At 40.7% G+C, this 14,872-nt stretch overlaps 1 protein-coding gene across 6 annotated transcripts in view; it reads right to left on the bottom strand.

The window, feature by feature from the left end:
* Nucleotides 1–14,872, bottom strand: part of LOC109992569 (unc-79 homolog, NALCN channel complex subunit) — a 33,572-nt gene that overhangs the window by 7,580 nt on the left and 11,120 nt on the right. For 4 of the 6 annotated variants that reach the window (XM_065966233.1, XM_065966232.1, XM_020645245.3 and 1 more), the window contains exons 12-32: nucleotides 13,642–13,871; nucleotides 13,273–13,444; nucleotides 12,918–13,148; nucleotides 12,576–12,766; nucleotides 11,603–11,726; nucleotides 10,764–10,904; nucleotides 9,922–10,137; nucleotides 9,391–9,618; nucleotides 9,031–9,172; nucleotides 8,372–8,451; nucleotides 8,105–8,253; nucleotides 7,843–8,000; nucleotides 6,443–6,624; nucleotides 5,350–5,551; nucleotides 5,038–5,220; nucleotides 4,416–4,484; nucleotides 3,725–4,026; nucleotides 3,429–3,611; nucleotides 3,074–3,236; nucleotides 2,619–2,768; nucleotides 1,222–2,490 (exon numbers count right to left, since the gene is read on the bottom strand). In XM_065966233.1, the coding sequence (XP_065822305.1) occupies nucleotides 1,222–2,490; nucleotides 2,619–2,768; nucleotides 3,074–3,236; nucleotides 3,429–3,611; nucleotides 3,725–4,026; nucleotides 4,416–4,484; nucleotides 5,038–5,220; nucleotides 5,350–5,551; nucleotides 6,443–6,624; nucleotides 7,843–8,000; nucleotides 8,105–8,253; nucleotides 8,372–8,451; nucleotides 9,031–9,172; nucleotides 9,391–9,618; nucleotides 9,922–10,137; nucleotides 10,764–10,904; nucleotides 11,603–11,726; nucleotides 12,576–12,766; nucleotides 12,918–13,148; nucleotides 13,273–13,444; nucleotides 13,642–13,871 (4,765 nt within the window). The remainder of the gene's footprint in view (nucleotides 1–1,221; nucleotides 2,491–2,618; nucleotides 2,769–3,073; nucleotides 3,237–3,428; nucleotides 3,612–3,724; nucleotides 4,027–4,415; nucleotides 4,485–5,037; nucleotides 5,221–5,349; nucleotides 5,552–6,442; nucleotides 6,625–7,842; nucleotides 8,001–8,104; nucleotides 8,254–8,371; nucleotides 8,452–9,030; nucleotides 9,173–9,390; nucleotides 9,619–9,921; nucleotides 10,138–10,763; nucleotides 10,905–11,602; nucleotides 11,727–12,575; nucleotides 12,767–12,917; nucleotides 13,149–13,272; nucleotides 13,445–13,641; nucleotides 13,872–14,872) is intronic. The other 2 variants (XM_065966230.1, XM_065966231.1) reach the window with 2 other exon arrangements.

Consider the following 14,872-nt stretch of genomic DNA (forward strand, 5'->3'; position numbering starts at 1 on the left):
ATAATGGGCATGGCATTTGGGCAGGATTATAGAAGCTTAAATTTTCCGGTAAAAAATAAATTCATATCAAATGATATAGAGATTTAGAGGTAATGAGCACTTCTTTTGCTACGATCTAGAGATAATTTCAGATTATTAAATGCTAATTTATTATGAGTTTTTAAGTGATTTTTTTTTGTTTTGGGCCACCACTTTAAGAAAATGAAATTACTTTATTGTGTTCAACTTCTACTTCTTTAACATCAAGTCAAATTACATAGTTTCACAGCTTCTCGTTGTAACAGAAAAATCTCAAAAGTAAAAAAAAAAAAGAGTGGACATAATCATAGAAACACATCACAGGACATCTTGTAGCTGGAATGAGTTTGCTCTTAGAATCTTAAACCAGGCTGTACAAACAGTGTGTTAGACAGATGTATCTCCTTCAAAATAAATCCCAGTGCTTTAGTACATAGTCAGATCATTTTCCCTGCATGCCGTGCTTCTATTGGTCTGAAGTTTTTTTTAATATGGTGTGAAAAACTATAAGGTGACTTTCTTAAGTTTTGTGACCCATCACAGCGAACATTTAGCTTGAACTCATTATTAAAATATTCTAATATTACATGTGGCTATGTGACTTAAAAGAGGCTGCTTTCACTATATCAGCTTATGTTAATAATGTCTGCTTAGAGTGAAATTCTAACTATAAACTATTATATATAAAACCCATGTTACATGTAAAACATGTAAAACCATGTGGTTCACAGGAAGATTAGAACAGAAAAATCAGAGCCCGATTTTTTTCTGAAGGGACCAATCAAGAAAAGATTTCTGAAATTAACACATCTACTCTTGAAAAGTTAAAATATTGTAAGAGTTTGAAAGCGAGTTTGAAAGTATTCTTTTTAAGTATTAAAAATTATGAGTGAAGTAAACATTCTCAAATCTACAGGGAGTCTGGGGGTGAATGGACTGAAATAATCAAGACTTAGGTTCTGAGAGAGAGAGTCAGCAGAACACCATGAAAGATATGCTTAGTTTTTGGCATCTGCCTTTGCATTTTTATATTGCGCATATATGGAAACCAGTGAATGCCTGGAACCAAGAATAAATACTCCAGCAAGGTGGGGAACGTGACCCAAATTAAAGTCTATCTTATCTGATCTGATCTTATCTGAAATTAAAAAATGAATTGTAGAAAAGGTTTAAAAAACTAGCAGCAGGATCTATTCTCCTTACCTGTCTCTGCGGTCTGCTCTCCGCCCAGCTTGTCGAACATATTGAACGTGATGTCCAGATATTCCCTCTGGATGGCACTGACAGCTATCTTTCTCTGCTTCCGCTGTCGAGGAACAATTTGGATTTTAAACTCTGCCTCATCGTTATCCTCCCCTCCATCATTGTCAGGTTTTAGATCACTGTCCACTTCATCCCCCATGTCGTCATCATCCTCATCGTCCCCGTCCTCTTCTTCTTCATCATTGCTGACACTCTTGCTTTTTTCCGGTGAGGAGAGAGGCTCTGTGTTGTCCTCTGGGATATCTAAAAAGATGGTTCTACCAGAGGGAGATGTTCCAAGTCCCACCCCGGTCTTTATATCCTCCAGGGTAATGGGCACATCGTCTAGAGAGGAGTAAGGGACATGCGGGGTCTTCCTCAGCAGGTCTCTTTTCTGCTTCAGGGTCATGGGGCTTTCGTGACAGACATTTTCCAAACGGTCGGGAAGATCCAGAGAGGTGCTGGGAGTCACACGGTTTGACATTTTTTCCTCAGAGCCAGGAAGTTCAGGGGTCTTTTTGCCACTGGAACAGTCCTCGACACTCACTTGAACCACAGGAGACAGCCGCAAAGTGTTGCTGCTTGCAGGAGAAGCAGAGACCTTTGGACTAACGTTGAATTTGGAGGCGATGAGGGTGTTAAGGTCAAACTCCTCGTCGCTCTCTACGATCCTCAGAGGAGGCAGCGGTTCAAATACTAAAGAGTCGCTATCGGACATAGAGAGCAGGGAGTGTTTTTCTGGGATGGAGGTGCAGTCGGAGGAGAGATCAATAAGGTCCTGATCTTCTTTTCCCTGACCTGATCCTCCCAGCGAGCCCTGGTCCAACTTGTCCTCAAATGTTTCCATGCAGCTGAGGCGGACTTCTGGGATGACAGGTTTGGAGATGTCCGAATGTCCACCTCGAGAGCCTCGTCGATCTACAGCATCAAGGCCCTCCACCCAAACTGAAGAGCCGCCAGATGAGCCCTTGCCGTGACGCCTGCTGTGGGACATGGCTGAAGAGGGGGGTAGAATCACAGGGGGCGCCTGCAGGTCACAGCGATCGATACAGGATTTACGTCGATGTTCGTCCAGATTAAAGAGGATGGAGTCAGTGTTTGAAATGTCCAGAGATTTCTGCTTGTGCATGGCCTGCAGGCGCTTCTTTCTGGTGCTCTCTTCCCTCACACAGTGCAAGATGCTGTCCTGAAGGGCGCTGGCTTCACGGTACTCTGAAAGCTCAATTTCACCTGACACAGGGAGGGAAAAATAACTCTTTATCTACAAGCCTCCTGCAACCTCAAAAACATGTTCTGCTGAGAAAAAAATATATATCAAATTGATACTACACTTAAATTTGAAAGCCTCTGCTTCTTACTTTTCTTGGCATTTAGCTCCACCGGCTGATACTTCACAGACTTGCTGCCCCCGATCCTCTTCAGACGGGCAAAGAAGGTCTGAGACTCTTTGTTAGCAGCTCCAGTTGGCGTGTCATGGACATCTGACTCATCAAATACACTGTCCTCTTCTGAGATAGAGAAAACAATTGACACCAGAACTGCATTTAAGTGGCAAACAGATGCGTTGTAGGAGAGAAATTAATCGGGGAACAGCTTCATTTCTTTCAAATCTTAATGGTTTCATAATTTACCATCAATAACAAAAGGATTGTCAGCTCAATTAAAAAATGTAAATATATATCATAAAGTCACTAAGCAAAGGTCTTAAGCTCCATTATAGCCAGATGCTATGTCCAAACAAATACTCATTATTGGTACACATCTGTTTAGCTGGCTACTGTTGAGATGAACAAGATTCTTTATTTTGCTTTACCTTTTTCTTTCTCGCTGTAGCGGCTCATGTTGGAGTTGTCACTGTAGAGTGGTCCGGCTGTAGTGTGTGGACGACAGCTGTGATACTGGGCATTCAAAGTGTTGATGGTGATGTGGATCAAATGGAGAACCACTTTACTGCCATCCATGTCTCTATACGGGTACTGTGGTGCATGGAAAAAACATAACAAGCTTGCATGTTTTATTCATTTTAGACGCCTTGTAATTTATTTGGTACATCATAAAAATTAAGAAAATGTGTAACAATGTATTTTATTAGAGGTGGACTAACATTTGATCCAAGACACTGTGTTAATATTTATCCATTCATTTCAATCTATTGACACAATGAGTACCTTATAGAGGATAACCAGCAGAGCTTTGAGCCACATCTGTCTGATGTGCGGCTTCAGTGCCCAAAGAGAGCATCGAGGCGGCTGCTGGAAGTAATGTCTCAGCTGAGGACAGGTGCAGTATTTCAACACCTGGACCACTAGAGGGAGCAGCTGCTTCCCCAAACCTATATTGTAATCCATTACCTGAAAGAAATGCCAGTTAAAGCTATTTTATCTTGTTGTTGTTTTTTTACTTTCTTCATGCAACTTGGAAGTATTGAAAATAATAAGCAGATAAGACATTATATTTCCGTTACTTGTGCAATGCCAGCGATGAAGCCGTTAAAGCAGGTGGAGGTGCGCATCTTCTGAGGGGCGATCATAAAGCAGCCCTCCTGTTGGTCGTATCCCAGCAGGACATACAGATGACGCTTCACTGTGTTGAAAGCTTTGGCGCTGCCGATGTCTGCCTCAGCGCTGCTCTTGTCTTTGGCCATGAATTTCATCAGCACCATGATGAGCTGGTGCACAGTTTGATGGTCAATGCCGGCGTCCTCGGGGAGAAGGTCTCTGATAACCGTGTCTTCCTCAGGAGATGGGGTTTGGCCTGAAAGACGGGCTGAAGTGTCAGGGTTAGAAGGCGGGAGGAAAAGTGTTGCGACAGAGGAGGAGATGGGAGGAGGGTAGGGTGCAGAAACAGGGGGATGAGGGTTACAGCACAGAGGTAGGGGGAGTCAACTTGTCCACTTCTCTGTCAGGAGAGGTGGAGGAATCAACATGCAATACAAATACATCAGAGCAATATGGTATGGGAAATGGAGTAAACATAAAACATGTGTATCTAACTGAGCAAGAATGTTGCATTTCAATCTCTCGTGTCAAAAAAAAAGGGCAAGCCTGAGGTAGGATGGGAAAATTTACTTTAGCTTACCGATAATCTACTTTTTCTCCTATAGGATGAGATTATGAAGAAGAATATTGTATGGTTCAGATTTAATGGTTATTTACCTGGCAGGACTTTCTCTATCATATCTCCCAGTGTCGGGGCAGAGTGCTCTTGCCTTGTAAGCCTCAAAGCTAAAAACCACATATGAAGAACACAATTTAGAGAATATACAGGCGGAATAGTCCAGGACATGTGTGTGAGTTTCATTGTCATCCAACAAGTGCTAACACAAAACACTGAACCACAAAGGAACTGACCGTTATGGCCTCAAAACACTATGAAATCCATAGGCGTTTAGAAATAAGGGCATCTTGATCAAAATAACACAAAAAACACATTCGATCTCCCAGAAAATTCAAACAAAACGTCCCAGACGATACAGTGAGATGAAAGTTGAGAACAAACAAGTAAGGCGAGAAACATTGGGAAAATAGGACAGGACAAGGGTTAAAGAGTATTTGCAAATAATAGAGCATTTGGTTTCTCATGATGGGAAGAGAAAATGAGCATTGGTCACCACATTAGGACTATGCTGACAGTGGCATGAGTTACACATAGGAATGGAGGTAAACCAAAGTCTCTGCAGGTATTTGCAATCACTGTTAGAGTACAGAATGAGTGAAAAAGACACAGGTCCAGATTTTAATAAATAGGCGGACACACTGGCTGATCTGTTCTACTCACGAAGTCGGTTGCTCAGTGATTCTGGGAGTGAAAAGGCTCTTTTAGACTCAGTCGGGGCTCCCTTCACACTGTCACGGAGGGAACGCACGCTCTTCTGCCGATTCCTCGCAAAACGGGCCCTTCTTATCTTCCACATCGCAGCATCACTGAGGTTTGCTACGTTGGTTCGTACGGCTGTGATTGCTGTCAAAAGAAAGAGCATAACCTGAATTTGGAGCATTATAAAGCCAGAATATTTCAATTACATTAAACATGATGTCAAACAACATGCAGGTTTTAAAGAGTGTGGATGGAGAGATAGAAGTAAAGTACTTGTGGGGAAAGGGAACTCCTTGTTGCAGTCGAGGTGCAGCTGAGCCTCCAGAGATAACGTTTCAAAGCGGTTGACAAAGAACTCCCAGCTCAGGGCAGGAATGTCTTTTTTAAGAAAGTGAAGCAGCAGAAGTTTGCTGAGGATGATGGGACGATCCCTCACTACAGTGTCAAACTGGAAATCCAGGCAAAGGCACAACCCCTGGAAAACAATAAACCACACAAACACATAGAGTCAGTCGGGCTCTGTGAATACTATTACAAAAAGAATACAGTATGTGGATATGTAAGGATATGTTAAGTGTCAAAGCAGGAGATGGATACGCAAACACTTGACCACATTAGTGTATATAAAATAAAATCTTATTTTTTTTACCAGACACAATTATTCAACCTTAAGTGTTTCATTTATTGATCAATTGACTAAATGAAAATAATATTTTAACCTATTTTTTTATGTTTTGGGGGATTTGACTGTTGCTCAGATTTAAAGCCAATTTCAACTTTTCATCTTTGGCTTTGTACAGTATAAATGTGATTGTTACTTTCCATTTTTTCCCCACCAAATAATAAATCAGTAATTCTATGTAATAATTAGAACTTCGGTCAGTGGTAAGAAATAATCATAAATTGTAGCCTTATTGTGAGTTGTAACCCATAGAAATAAATCCCAACATTAACTTCCACAAGAAAAAAAAACATGGAGTGGAGTATTTTATTCTCACTTATTTGTCATAAATGTTTGCATGCTGCTCTTATTGTATATAATGTAAATACTTTCATAATACAACATGCTCCTCTGCAGTAAATATTCAGTCATATTCCAGGATTCATGATTTATATTTTACTGAAGCTATTCAACAATCCTTGTACTCCTATAACATCCTCTAAAGAAATGTGATGTGAACTCAGAGGCAAAGATAAGTACTGCCAAAATGTTGGTGCAGTAAGACACAAACATGTGATTTAAGATCCAGAAGAAAAGTCTGATGCTTGTCAGTGGATTCATAAAATTGCCTCAAACTGCTCAAAATTCCCTGTCTAAGAGAATGTTCCCCCTTCTGTTTGACAGATGTGACAGGGATGAGCTCACCTGTAGGGCTGGCCTCTTGATGGTGTCCAGCAGCAGTCGGGCCCTGGTGGCCACGGCTGGGTTAACGTCCTCCACGGAGGCCAGGAAGCAGCAGAAAGCGTGGGCGAGAGAATACTTCAGCAGGTGGTTCTTCGTCACTGCACCGATGTCCAAAAACCGACACAGCACGGCTACCTTTTCCACTGGAAGGTTTTATGAAAGTACGGAGTGAAAAAGTGAGACTGATAATACAGTTTAAGAGGGAAACCAAGCTGGCACACGTCCAGTTTAAACTATAATTATATGAAAGCTACGTTGTAAAACCATGTGATTGTTAATAAAGATAAGTTTGTGTATTACTTAGCTAGTGTTTCTAAGACATCAGATCTGTCTTAGACATTGACATAGGCTTACGAAAGGCGAGAAAGATGAAGGTCAAAGTCAAACAAATTATAATTGATTTTTTTTCAAACTACATTTTGTCTCTTCTATGCATATTACATGGCCAATTGCATAAATAAAGATAAAAATATGTCTATATTCAAAGACACAACTTCCCAATTTCCCTTTGTGTACAAAATCAGAATGCTTTCATTTTAGAAATAGAGCTACTTGAAGTAACTGGCGGCTTTTTAAAAAAGAAAATCAGATTTAAATCTAAAAATAGTCATTTTATTCTGAAATCTATAAACTCATCCACTCCAGGCTGATGACTAACACCCTGTGTTCACCACTAGGTGTCAGTGTGGAGTTAAGAGACTATAAAGAGCAAAAGCACATTGCATGTTGGCTCTATTTATATGTATTCTTTAAATGTTTTTATGATTCATGTCCATAATTATACATGTTTTTGTATCAGTGCTAATTATAAGAGGGTATAGTAAAATGTGTTGTCAACATCATTCGAGCTTAGTCATGATGAAACCTATGATGTGTGATCTTCCCATGTGGAAAAGCATATTCTTGGTTATTAGTATGCACTATGCAGTGCACTGCTAATAATTTTAAACATTAGAGAAACATTTACTGTTTTTTTGTCTATCATGCCATTTTATTTGTCCCTCACAATTTCCATTATCTACAGTATATATCTAGTCCGAACCCTGTCCTCTGCCTCTGTCTCAAGGTCATACAGCTCCTCTCTGCCAATCACAAGGCGAGAAAAACCTTTTTAATCCCACAGTTCCTATTTTCCGCCTGTCTGAGCAAAAGGGTAACCATGACAACAGAAGAGGGAGATGTGTGCAAGCAGTGGTTTAGGTGGATATTATATCAGCAGACTGGAGGTCTATTGTACAGTACATGTCATTCATACAGTCATAACCACTTTACAATAAACTGATGGATTGGTTAAATGACTGTAGTAGCACATGAGATCGTAAACTGTATATAATCCTTTATATTATTTCACTATCGCTCACCTGCTTCAAATCGTATTTTCCAGTCTTTACTGTTGAAGTTTGTGTTGATGAGGTTCCAGAAGATGTCCGCCCCGTGTGACAGAGAGAGTGCGTGTAGAAGCTGAGGCACAGCCAGAGAGGCCAGCTGACAAAACTCTGACTTCAACATGGACCAAAGACTGAAACACAAACACAGAATCAGACATAAAATCATACGGCTGTCAACTGTTTTTTTTGGATATCACAATTGTGCCTTTTGTGTTAGAGAGCAGTTAACAAATACCTTGGAATGAGCATCTTTTCCTGGATATAGGCCAGAAACTGTGGGTGATCTTTGCGAGCGAGATACAAACACTCTCCATGGAGACACAGGATCTTCAGACAGTTCAGCATGTTGAATAAGATGTCCGGCTCCTCAAACTTGGACATTTCCTTGACACAGAAAAGATGTGTGACTAACATGTCCACTCAAATAAACTATATAAAACATTTTGGAATGGCTACATTTTAATATTCACTTGTTCCATACATACTACATACTTCTACATACCTGTAGAATTGTGTAAATGAGCTTCAAAGACACAGGGAGTTGCTGGTAGGAGAACTTTTTATCAGAGTTATTCTTCATGGCTGGAATAAAGAAGATCGTTGTGTAAAAAGAAACCTCAATGTACTCCACAATATAAAAGGAACAGACATGGTTTAAGGATGAGAAGAAACATGATTCCTAAAATCAACATCATTTCAGTGTTTTTCTACCTTAAGTGGTGATTGGATTAAACAAACAAGATATAATATGTTCCTTTGTGAGAGATATCGTTTTTTTGGCATATTTTTTTAATGTTTTTGTTTGTTTTCTACAATTGGAGGGAAGCTAACTTGCTGTTTTATATAGCGCCAGTTATCATGTTAAGCTCAGCTAACTTTTGACGAGCTGTGGCATCATGTTTACCATACTAACATTAGTAAACAGTTCCTCATTCAGTATAAATGCATTTTTCTATTAAAAAAATCCCAATTTCTTTTAACAAAAAGACACAGCCCAAAATATAAATGTTGAGCTAATTGCATAGCTTAGCTAAGACATTTGCACATCCTGTGTCCGAAGATGTTGATCTAGTTCTTTAGGGATGAAAATCATATTCAGTTTTGGCTGATAATGACAATGAATATTTTTTTCTAACACAACGGTGTAGTGCTGATACACACATGCATCATCAGGCGTTTGGTTGTTGGGGTTGTCAGTGGGCGCGCTGCTTGGGTTGTCTCCCTCTTCACTTCCATTCTCAGTGCCGAGGGAGAAATCAGGCTGAGAGAAGAGCAAGGTTTCCTCCAAACAATCTGTAGGTTCCTGTTGAGGAAATCAAACCCTCTCAGAATGTATTCTCAATATATTTCAAATATTAATTGGTCAAGAAATGTTAGAACTTCTGATTAGAATAAACATATTTTATGTTATATATATGTCATTAGATAAGCCAGGAACACTTTTTTTTTATTTGGGCTTACCTGCTTCATGCATCTGCTTTTTTGTATTTTGTGTATGAAAAATCATGCTGTGTGTCTTACCACGAGGCGTATCTCTTCCCGGGGGGTGAGCCTCTCCAGGAGCTCACAGCCCAGCTGGTAGCATAGGATGCTGGATTGGCACAGGCAGCACTCAAGGGCCTTCTCATCCTTCTGGCAGGTGTGCGAGCCCCCCCATGGAGCCTGGAAGACGTTGTTGATGATGCCCACGATATCCTTCCCAAGGCTGCTGTCTAGACCCAGCATCACACCATCATCCTGGAGCTCCATCTGGGGCAGCACGGGGGGGGGGGGATGTTAAGACAGGGAAACAAAAAGTGGAGCACGAGGAACAAATCTCAAGAGCCCACCTTTGAGAGCTTTTGTCATGAATGAGATAGAAGAAAACTTTTCTTTAATCTGTGTTGCATAGTGTGTAAAATTAATTGTATCCTTAGTGACATAAGGTTTGTATAAAAGGGGGAGGGGCCTTAGAGAATATTGCAGCAATATCGTAACCATAGAGTATCCAAAAGTTCCTGTAAGAATTTAAATGTGAACATTTAAGCCATTTTTCATGAATTTCTGTGTCACCTGCTTCAGGACGAGGTCAAACATGAGAATGAAGCAGCCAAGGTTCATGTCATCATCGTCACAGTCCAAATCCAGAGCACAATGTCCAGCAGCATGACCAAGGTTTTTAAAGGGACTACAGCGCAGGGGGCTGCGGAACGGGCTTCTGAAGGGGCTCGGGAATGGACTGAGGGTGTTGTGCTGCCCGCGGCGACCTGGATCAGACACCACACTCACCTACAAGAACAAAAAGGACTTCATTATATACAGTAAAATCACTTCAAACTCCGAACTGTTTAAGCTTCTGGCAGTCTTTTAATATCCAATGCTCCCCTGTTACTGCCAGTTCTAATGGCACATTATTCCAGAGCGTCCTGGGTATTAAATTCTTTGAGAAATCTACATCACAGTCAAATTCCTTAAACCTTTTAATCTATGTTTAGAGATTGGTAGTTACTATAGCAACATACAATATATGCCAATGAATTGTAGAAAATACAGACCAAGAAGAGTAGAAATGTGGACATCTTGATACTAAAAACTCTCTTATAACTGTTTTGATAACTTTAATAAAAATAAAATATATATTTTTGCAATAACTTCTATTTTTTTTTGTTTAGGTTTATTTTGGGGGATTTTTATGCTTTTATTCAGAGCTAAGACAGTTGATAGAGTCATAAATTGGGCAGAGGGAGAATGGGGTAGGTCATGCAGGAAAGGAGCCACAGGTCGGATTTGAACTATTTGGCTATAGACTACAGCCTCCGTACGATGGGCACATGCACTAACCACTAGGCTACCGGCGCCCCAAAATCTTCAATTATTGAGGGTCGGTGCGGCCTTTGCACTGCTGTGTTCCTCACCCTGCGAGTCCCCATGTTGCCGGACAGATCAGAGGCACGTGCCTTCCTCTGATTGGCCAGCTCCTTCAAAGAGTTTACTCCATCAGAGAACATCCCAATCAGCAGCTGAAGAGGCACCACAATGTCCAGCTCTGACAGCACCTAAGTTAACACAAAGGATCAGATATTTCACAATAATCAAAACTATACTGTATTTCTCTACTTGCCATTAAGATAGTTTTTGTTCTCTTTCAAATTCTTAAAGACTACAAATTGTCTTTATTAAGTATGGAGGAATTCCATTTTGTTCAAGCTGCTCAAAGCATTTGAAAAGGACAATTCATAGAGTCAATAACAACGTGACTTTCTAGAAAGAAATTCAGATATACTTCAGGGGACCTTTTTTCATCCCAAATCATCTGAGAAAAAAAGTTATGAAAAAAGCATAAATACTATAAGTATAGTTACGTACTGCTTGTTAAAGTGATGAGAACTTGAACAAGAAGAGGAAGATGTACAGAGTCAAACTGACCACCTCCTCTCTGTCCGATGTGAATGTGACCTTTTTTGGTGATTGTAAAATGAATGCAATCTTTTGATCTCACTTTAAACAGAAAACTTGAAATTCATGGTTACAGGGCCACAAGCTGTGAGTGCATATGGAAGGAAAGTCTAAATCCCTCCTATCTCTCACTCTCATTCTGTGACCCAGATCTGTATTCAGCAGGGCCCCTGCTCAGACTCAGACTGCATGACAACCTGTTCAATTCACACGCACTGTGGACAGAACCGCAGGATGTCAACTGAACAACAAAACAGCGTGTGTGTGTGTGTGTGTGTGTGCATGTGTGAGTGCTTACATGCAGCCACAGCAGAGCCTGCTCCTGCACAGAGGCTGGGTAGCCCGAGAACCTACAGCTGATGAAGCCGAACATTTCCTCCATGGAGAAGGGAAGGGGGCAGAGCTCAATATCGAACATCTTACTGCAAGCAAAAGGAAAGACATGATGTTCAGTTTACTCCTGTTAGTTGATGATGTAGTTTCATTTTATGTGTCTGGTTGTTTCCTATCCTGTATGTAACACATTAGTGAGTTGGAATTTGTCACTTTCTTCTAAATTTGGTAAATTTACTCAAATAATTAAAATGCTTTTACCTGACTAAAGTCGAGTATACCAAGAGGAAAAGATTACTATCACATTAAATATGAAGCTGGAACCATGAAGCAGTTAACCTAGTATAAAAACTGTAAGCGAGGGAATCAGCTAGCCTAGCTTTCAATAAAATATGTATCCTAATGTTAATCATGAACAAAATGTAGTTTGTTTACCGGCATTTGTGCAGATGCTAAATATGGCTGCCTTCCCGCTCATGTAACTTTTTGCAAGAAAGAAAATCAGCTTTTTCCCAAAATGTCAAACTAGTTAGTTTTACTTAGCTTGAACTTATGATACAACTTAGCTCAAAATGACTCCAACTCCTATTATTCCATGCTTCAAAGGCTAGTGACAAGTAGACTATTGATGGAAACTGTCACTTTAAACCCACACTGCCTGGCCGCTACAATATATCTGAGTTGAAAGTATTACTGGAACAATGTCTTCTTTTACTAATACTGAGTGGTTCAGAACAAAACTGTTACAGTATAAAACTTTAATCTTCAGAGAAATAAAAATACCCATATGCTTTTGAATATCAGAGTAGAAAAATCACAAATACAAGTAATTTACAATAACATATTTTATGCCCTCAGTCTTGCTTATATAAATTAACAAATGTCTTTATCACAGGAATATTAAGTATTAAATGCAAACTTTGAGGTAGTGGATGTACCTTAGAACTTCCCGGAACTCTTTTAGTTGATTATCGGGCACCTCGGTGCGGATGGCCTCCAACCACTCAGGCATGAAACACTCCCACAGTGGCTGACTGATGACATTGTATGGTATCAGACAGAGGATCCTGTTGAGGCCTTCCTTTAGCTGGGTCACTGTGCTACACGACTTGTCCCAGTATCCTCCCACCTGGGGAAAAGTGTTCACAGACAGGCTAAACAAAAATAATTTGAAACACTTGCCTGATATAATTTTCTTTTATATAACCCAATACCCTTTGCATTTCCTACAACTCCTTCCGCGTACTGTATCTTTACACATTGCGGGGGTTTGGTCTTACCCGTGCAAACTCAACAGGCTTGGGCAGCAGACACATAACCATGACGTCAAATCGCACTTCACACACTGTCTTCAGCCACTTGGTGACAAACTGAGGCTTCAGCTTTTCCACTAGGCTTCCAACCTCGTCGTCCATCATGTATGCGGTGGAGTGGAACCACTGGAACACCATGCTGACCAGCCGAGCCAGGCTCTCTGTGGGTGTGTTCTCGTTGGGTGTGCACAGGCTCACCTGCAGAACAAGTAAACTAATCAGCTAGGTAACCATGAAATTAGTGATAAGAAGCCATGTAGTGTGCACATCGTTATCAAGTCCTTGTTATTGACGGGAACAGCAACGGCCTTTGATTACACACCAGGAACCAGATGCCAAACTGGCTGAGGAGACGCTGGTCGTGCTGGTCGTCCTCCTTGTTGTCAAACTCAATGTTGTCCAGAGAGTGGTGGGAGGCAGAGAGGCCCATCTGACGGCGCCTGTTCAACTCGAATTCTCGCTGTTCTGCGTGTATTTCTGCTTCTTTGAGAAGGCTGGATAGGAACGAGGAGGATAAAGGGGGGAAATGAGGATTCACAGAGACATATTAATAAGGCAAAAAAGGAGAAAAAAAACCAGACCAATAAAGTCCGATTGAATGCAGAATTGATACAAATATACACATGTATTCAATATTTACATTCACTATAACTGTGTCTGTAATCAGTCAGTGTAAACACTATGAATGCACCTTATAACAGCTTCTACAGTGCACACCAGCTCCTCCGCTCCACACTCCCGGGTGTTGATGGGAGGGGGCGAGGTCTGGTACAGATGGGTCTCCGCCGCAGCCCCCACCTCACTGCTGTGGTGGTTGACATGGCAACGCTTGCAGTAGCGGACAGGCCGGTTTCCATGGCGCCCACAGCAGCCGGCCGAGAAGCAGGTGACCACAGCTCTCCTGACGTGAGAGCTACAGTTCTACAAAAGCCAAGAAACAGAGAGAAGAAGAGGAGGAGGAGGACAGATTAGTTCGTTTCTATTCTGGTCAGCAGGGAAGAAAATAAAACACGACACAATCACAGAACATCAGCCAAAAAGGCTTTCTGACAAGCCTCTAAAAATAAACATTATTCAAGGCATTCAAAGCAACCGTTTGTCCTGAAAATGAGTTTATTTATTTGGAGATCTGCAGTGATTGAAAAAGTCTTTATGCGTCCCCACGGTGTCTCAGGTTTCTAAAAATAAAAAGCGTGGCACGAGAGGAGCATCCTAATCGGATCAGTCTCTAATCTGTGCCATTAGAGGGATGCAGAGCTCCCTATCAAATTAACATATCTGTCCTCTGATGGTAAATTCTCTCAATCATCCAGCTTTGAACTATAGTACACCCTATAAGAATGGTGTTGTTTACAATATTTTTTGAGCATCATGGTGTATTTATAAGTATCTTTTCTTAAGTAGCTGGTGTGAATTCCAGTCGGAGTTAAAAGCACTTTTTGAAATGATTGTGACAAAGCCTGATCAGAAGGAGTAGCAATGGATTATAAAACAAAGGACAAAGCAGGATATATTGGGCACCTGTTTAGCCTTATTGGAATACCTGAGGTAATCTCACATTAAGGGAGCACTTTCTCTCTGCTGTACAAAACAGTGAAAAAAGATCAGACCTGAGCAGCTTTTTTGAAACCATTTGGCCTTTACTAAGTCACTTCCAGTGAATGGACCTCTCAATAAAGAAAACATTTCAGTTTCATAAATAAATGACTTTGCTATGTATCACAGGCAAAAAATAGAGAACAGGTAAAAATAGACAACATGAAATATCTTCCAAATTCATTTCTGTTGTCTTTTTTTGTGTGAGGACGTCGGACTTCATTAGTCTGAAGATGCATTGAGGTTACTTATAACAACAAATGGATGGAATAATGTTTATTTGCCCTGATTGTGAAGATACAAAGAATAATTTTCGATGTGATGTC

This window comes from Labrus bergylta, chromosome 18, assembly GCF_963930695.1.
Source record: "Labrus bergylta chromosome 18, fLabBer1.1, whole genome shotgun sequence".
Lineage (NCBI taxonomy): Eukaryota > Metazoa > Chordata > Actinopteri > Labriformes > Labridae > Labrus > Labrus bergylta.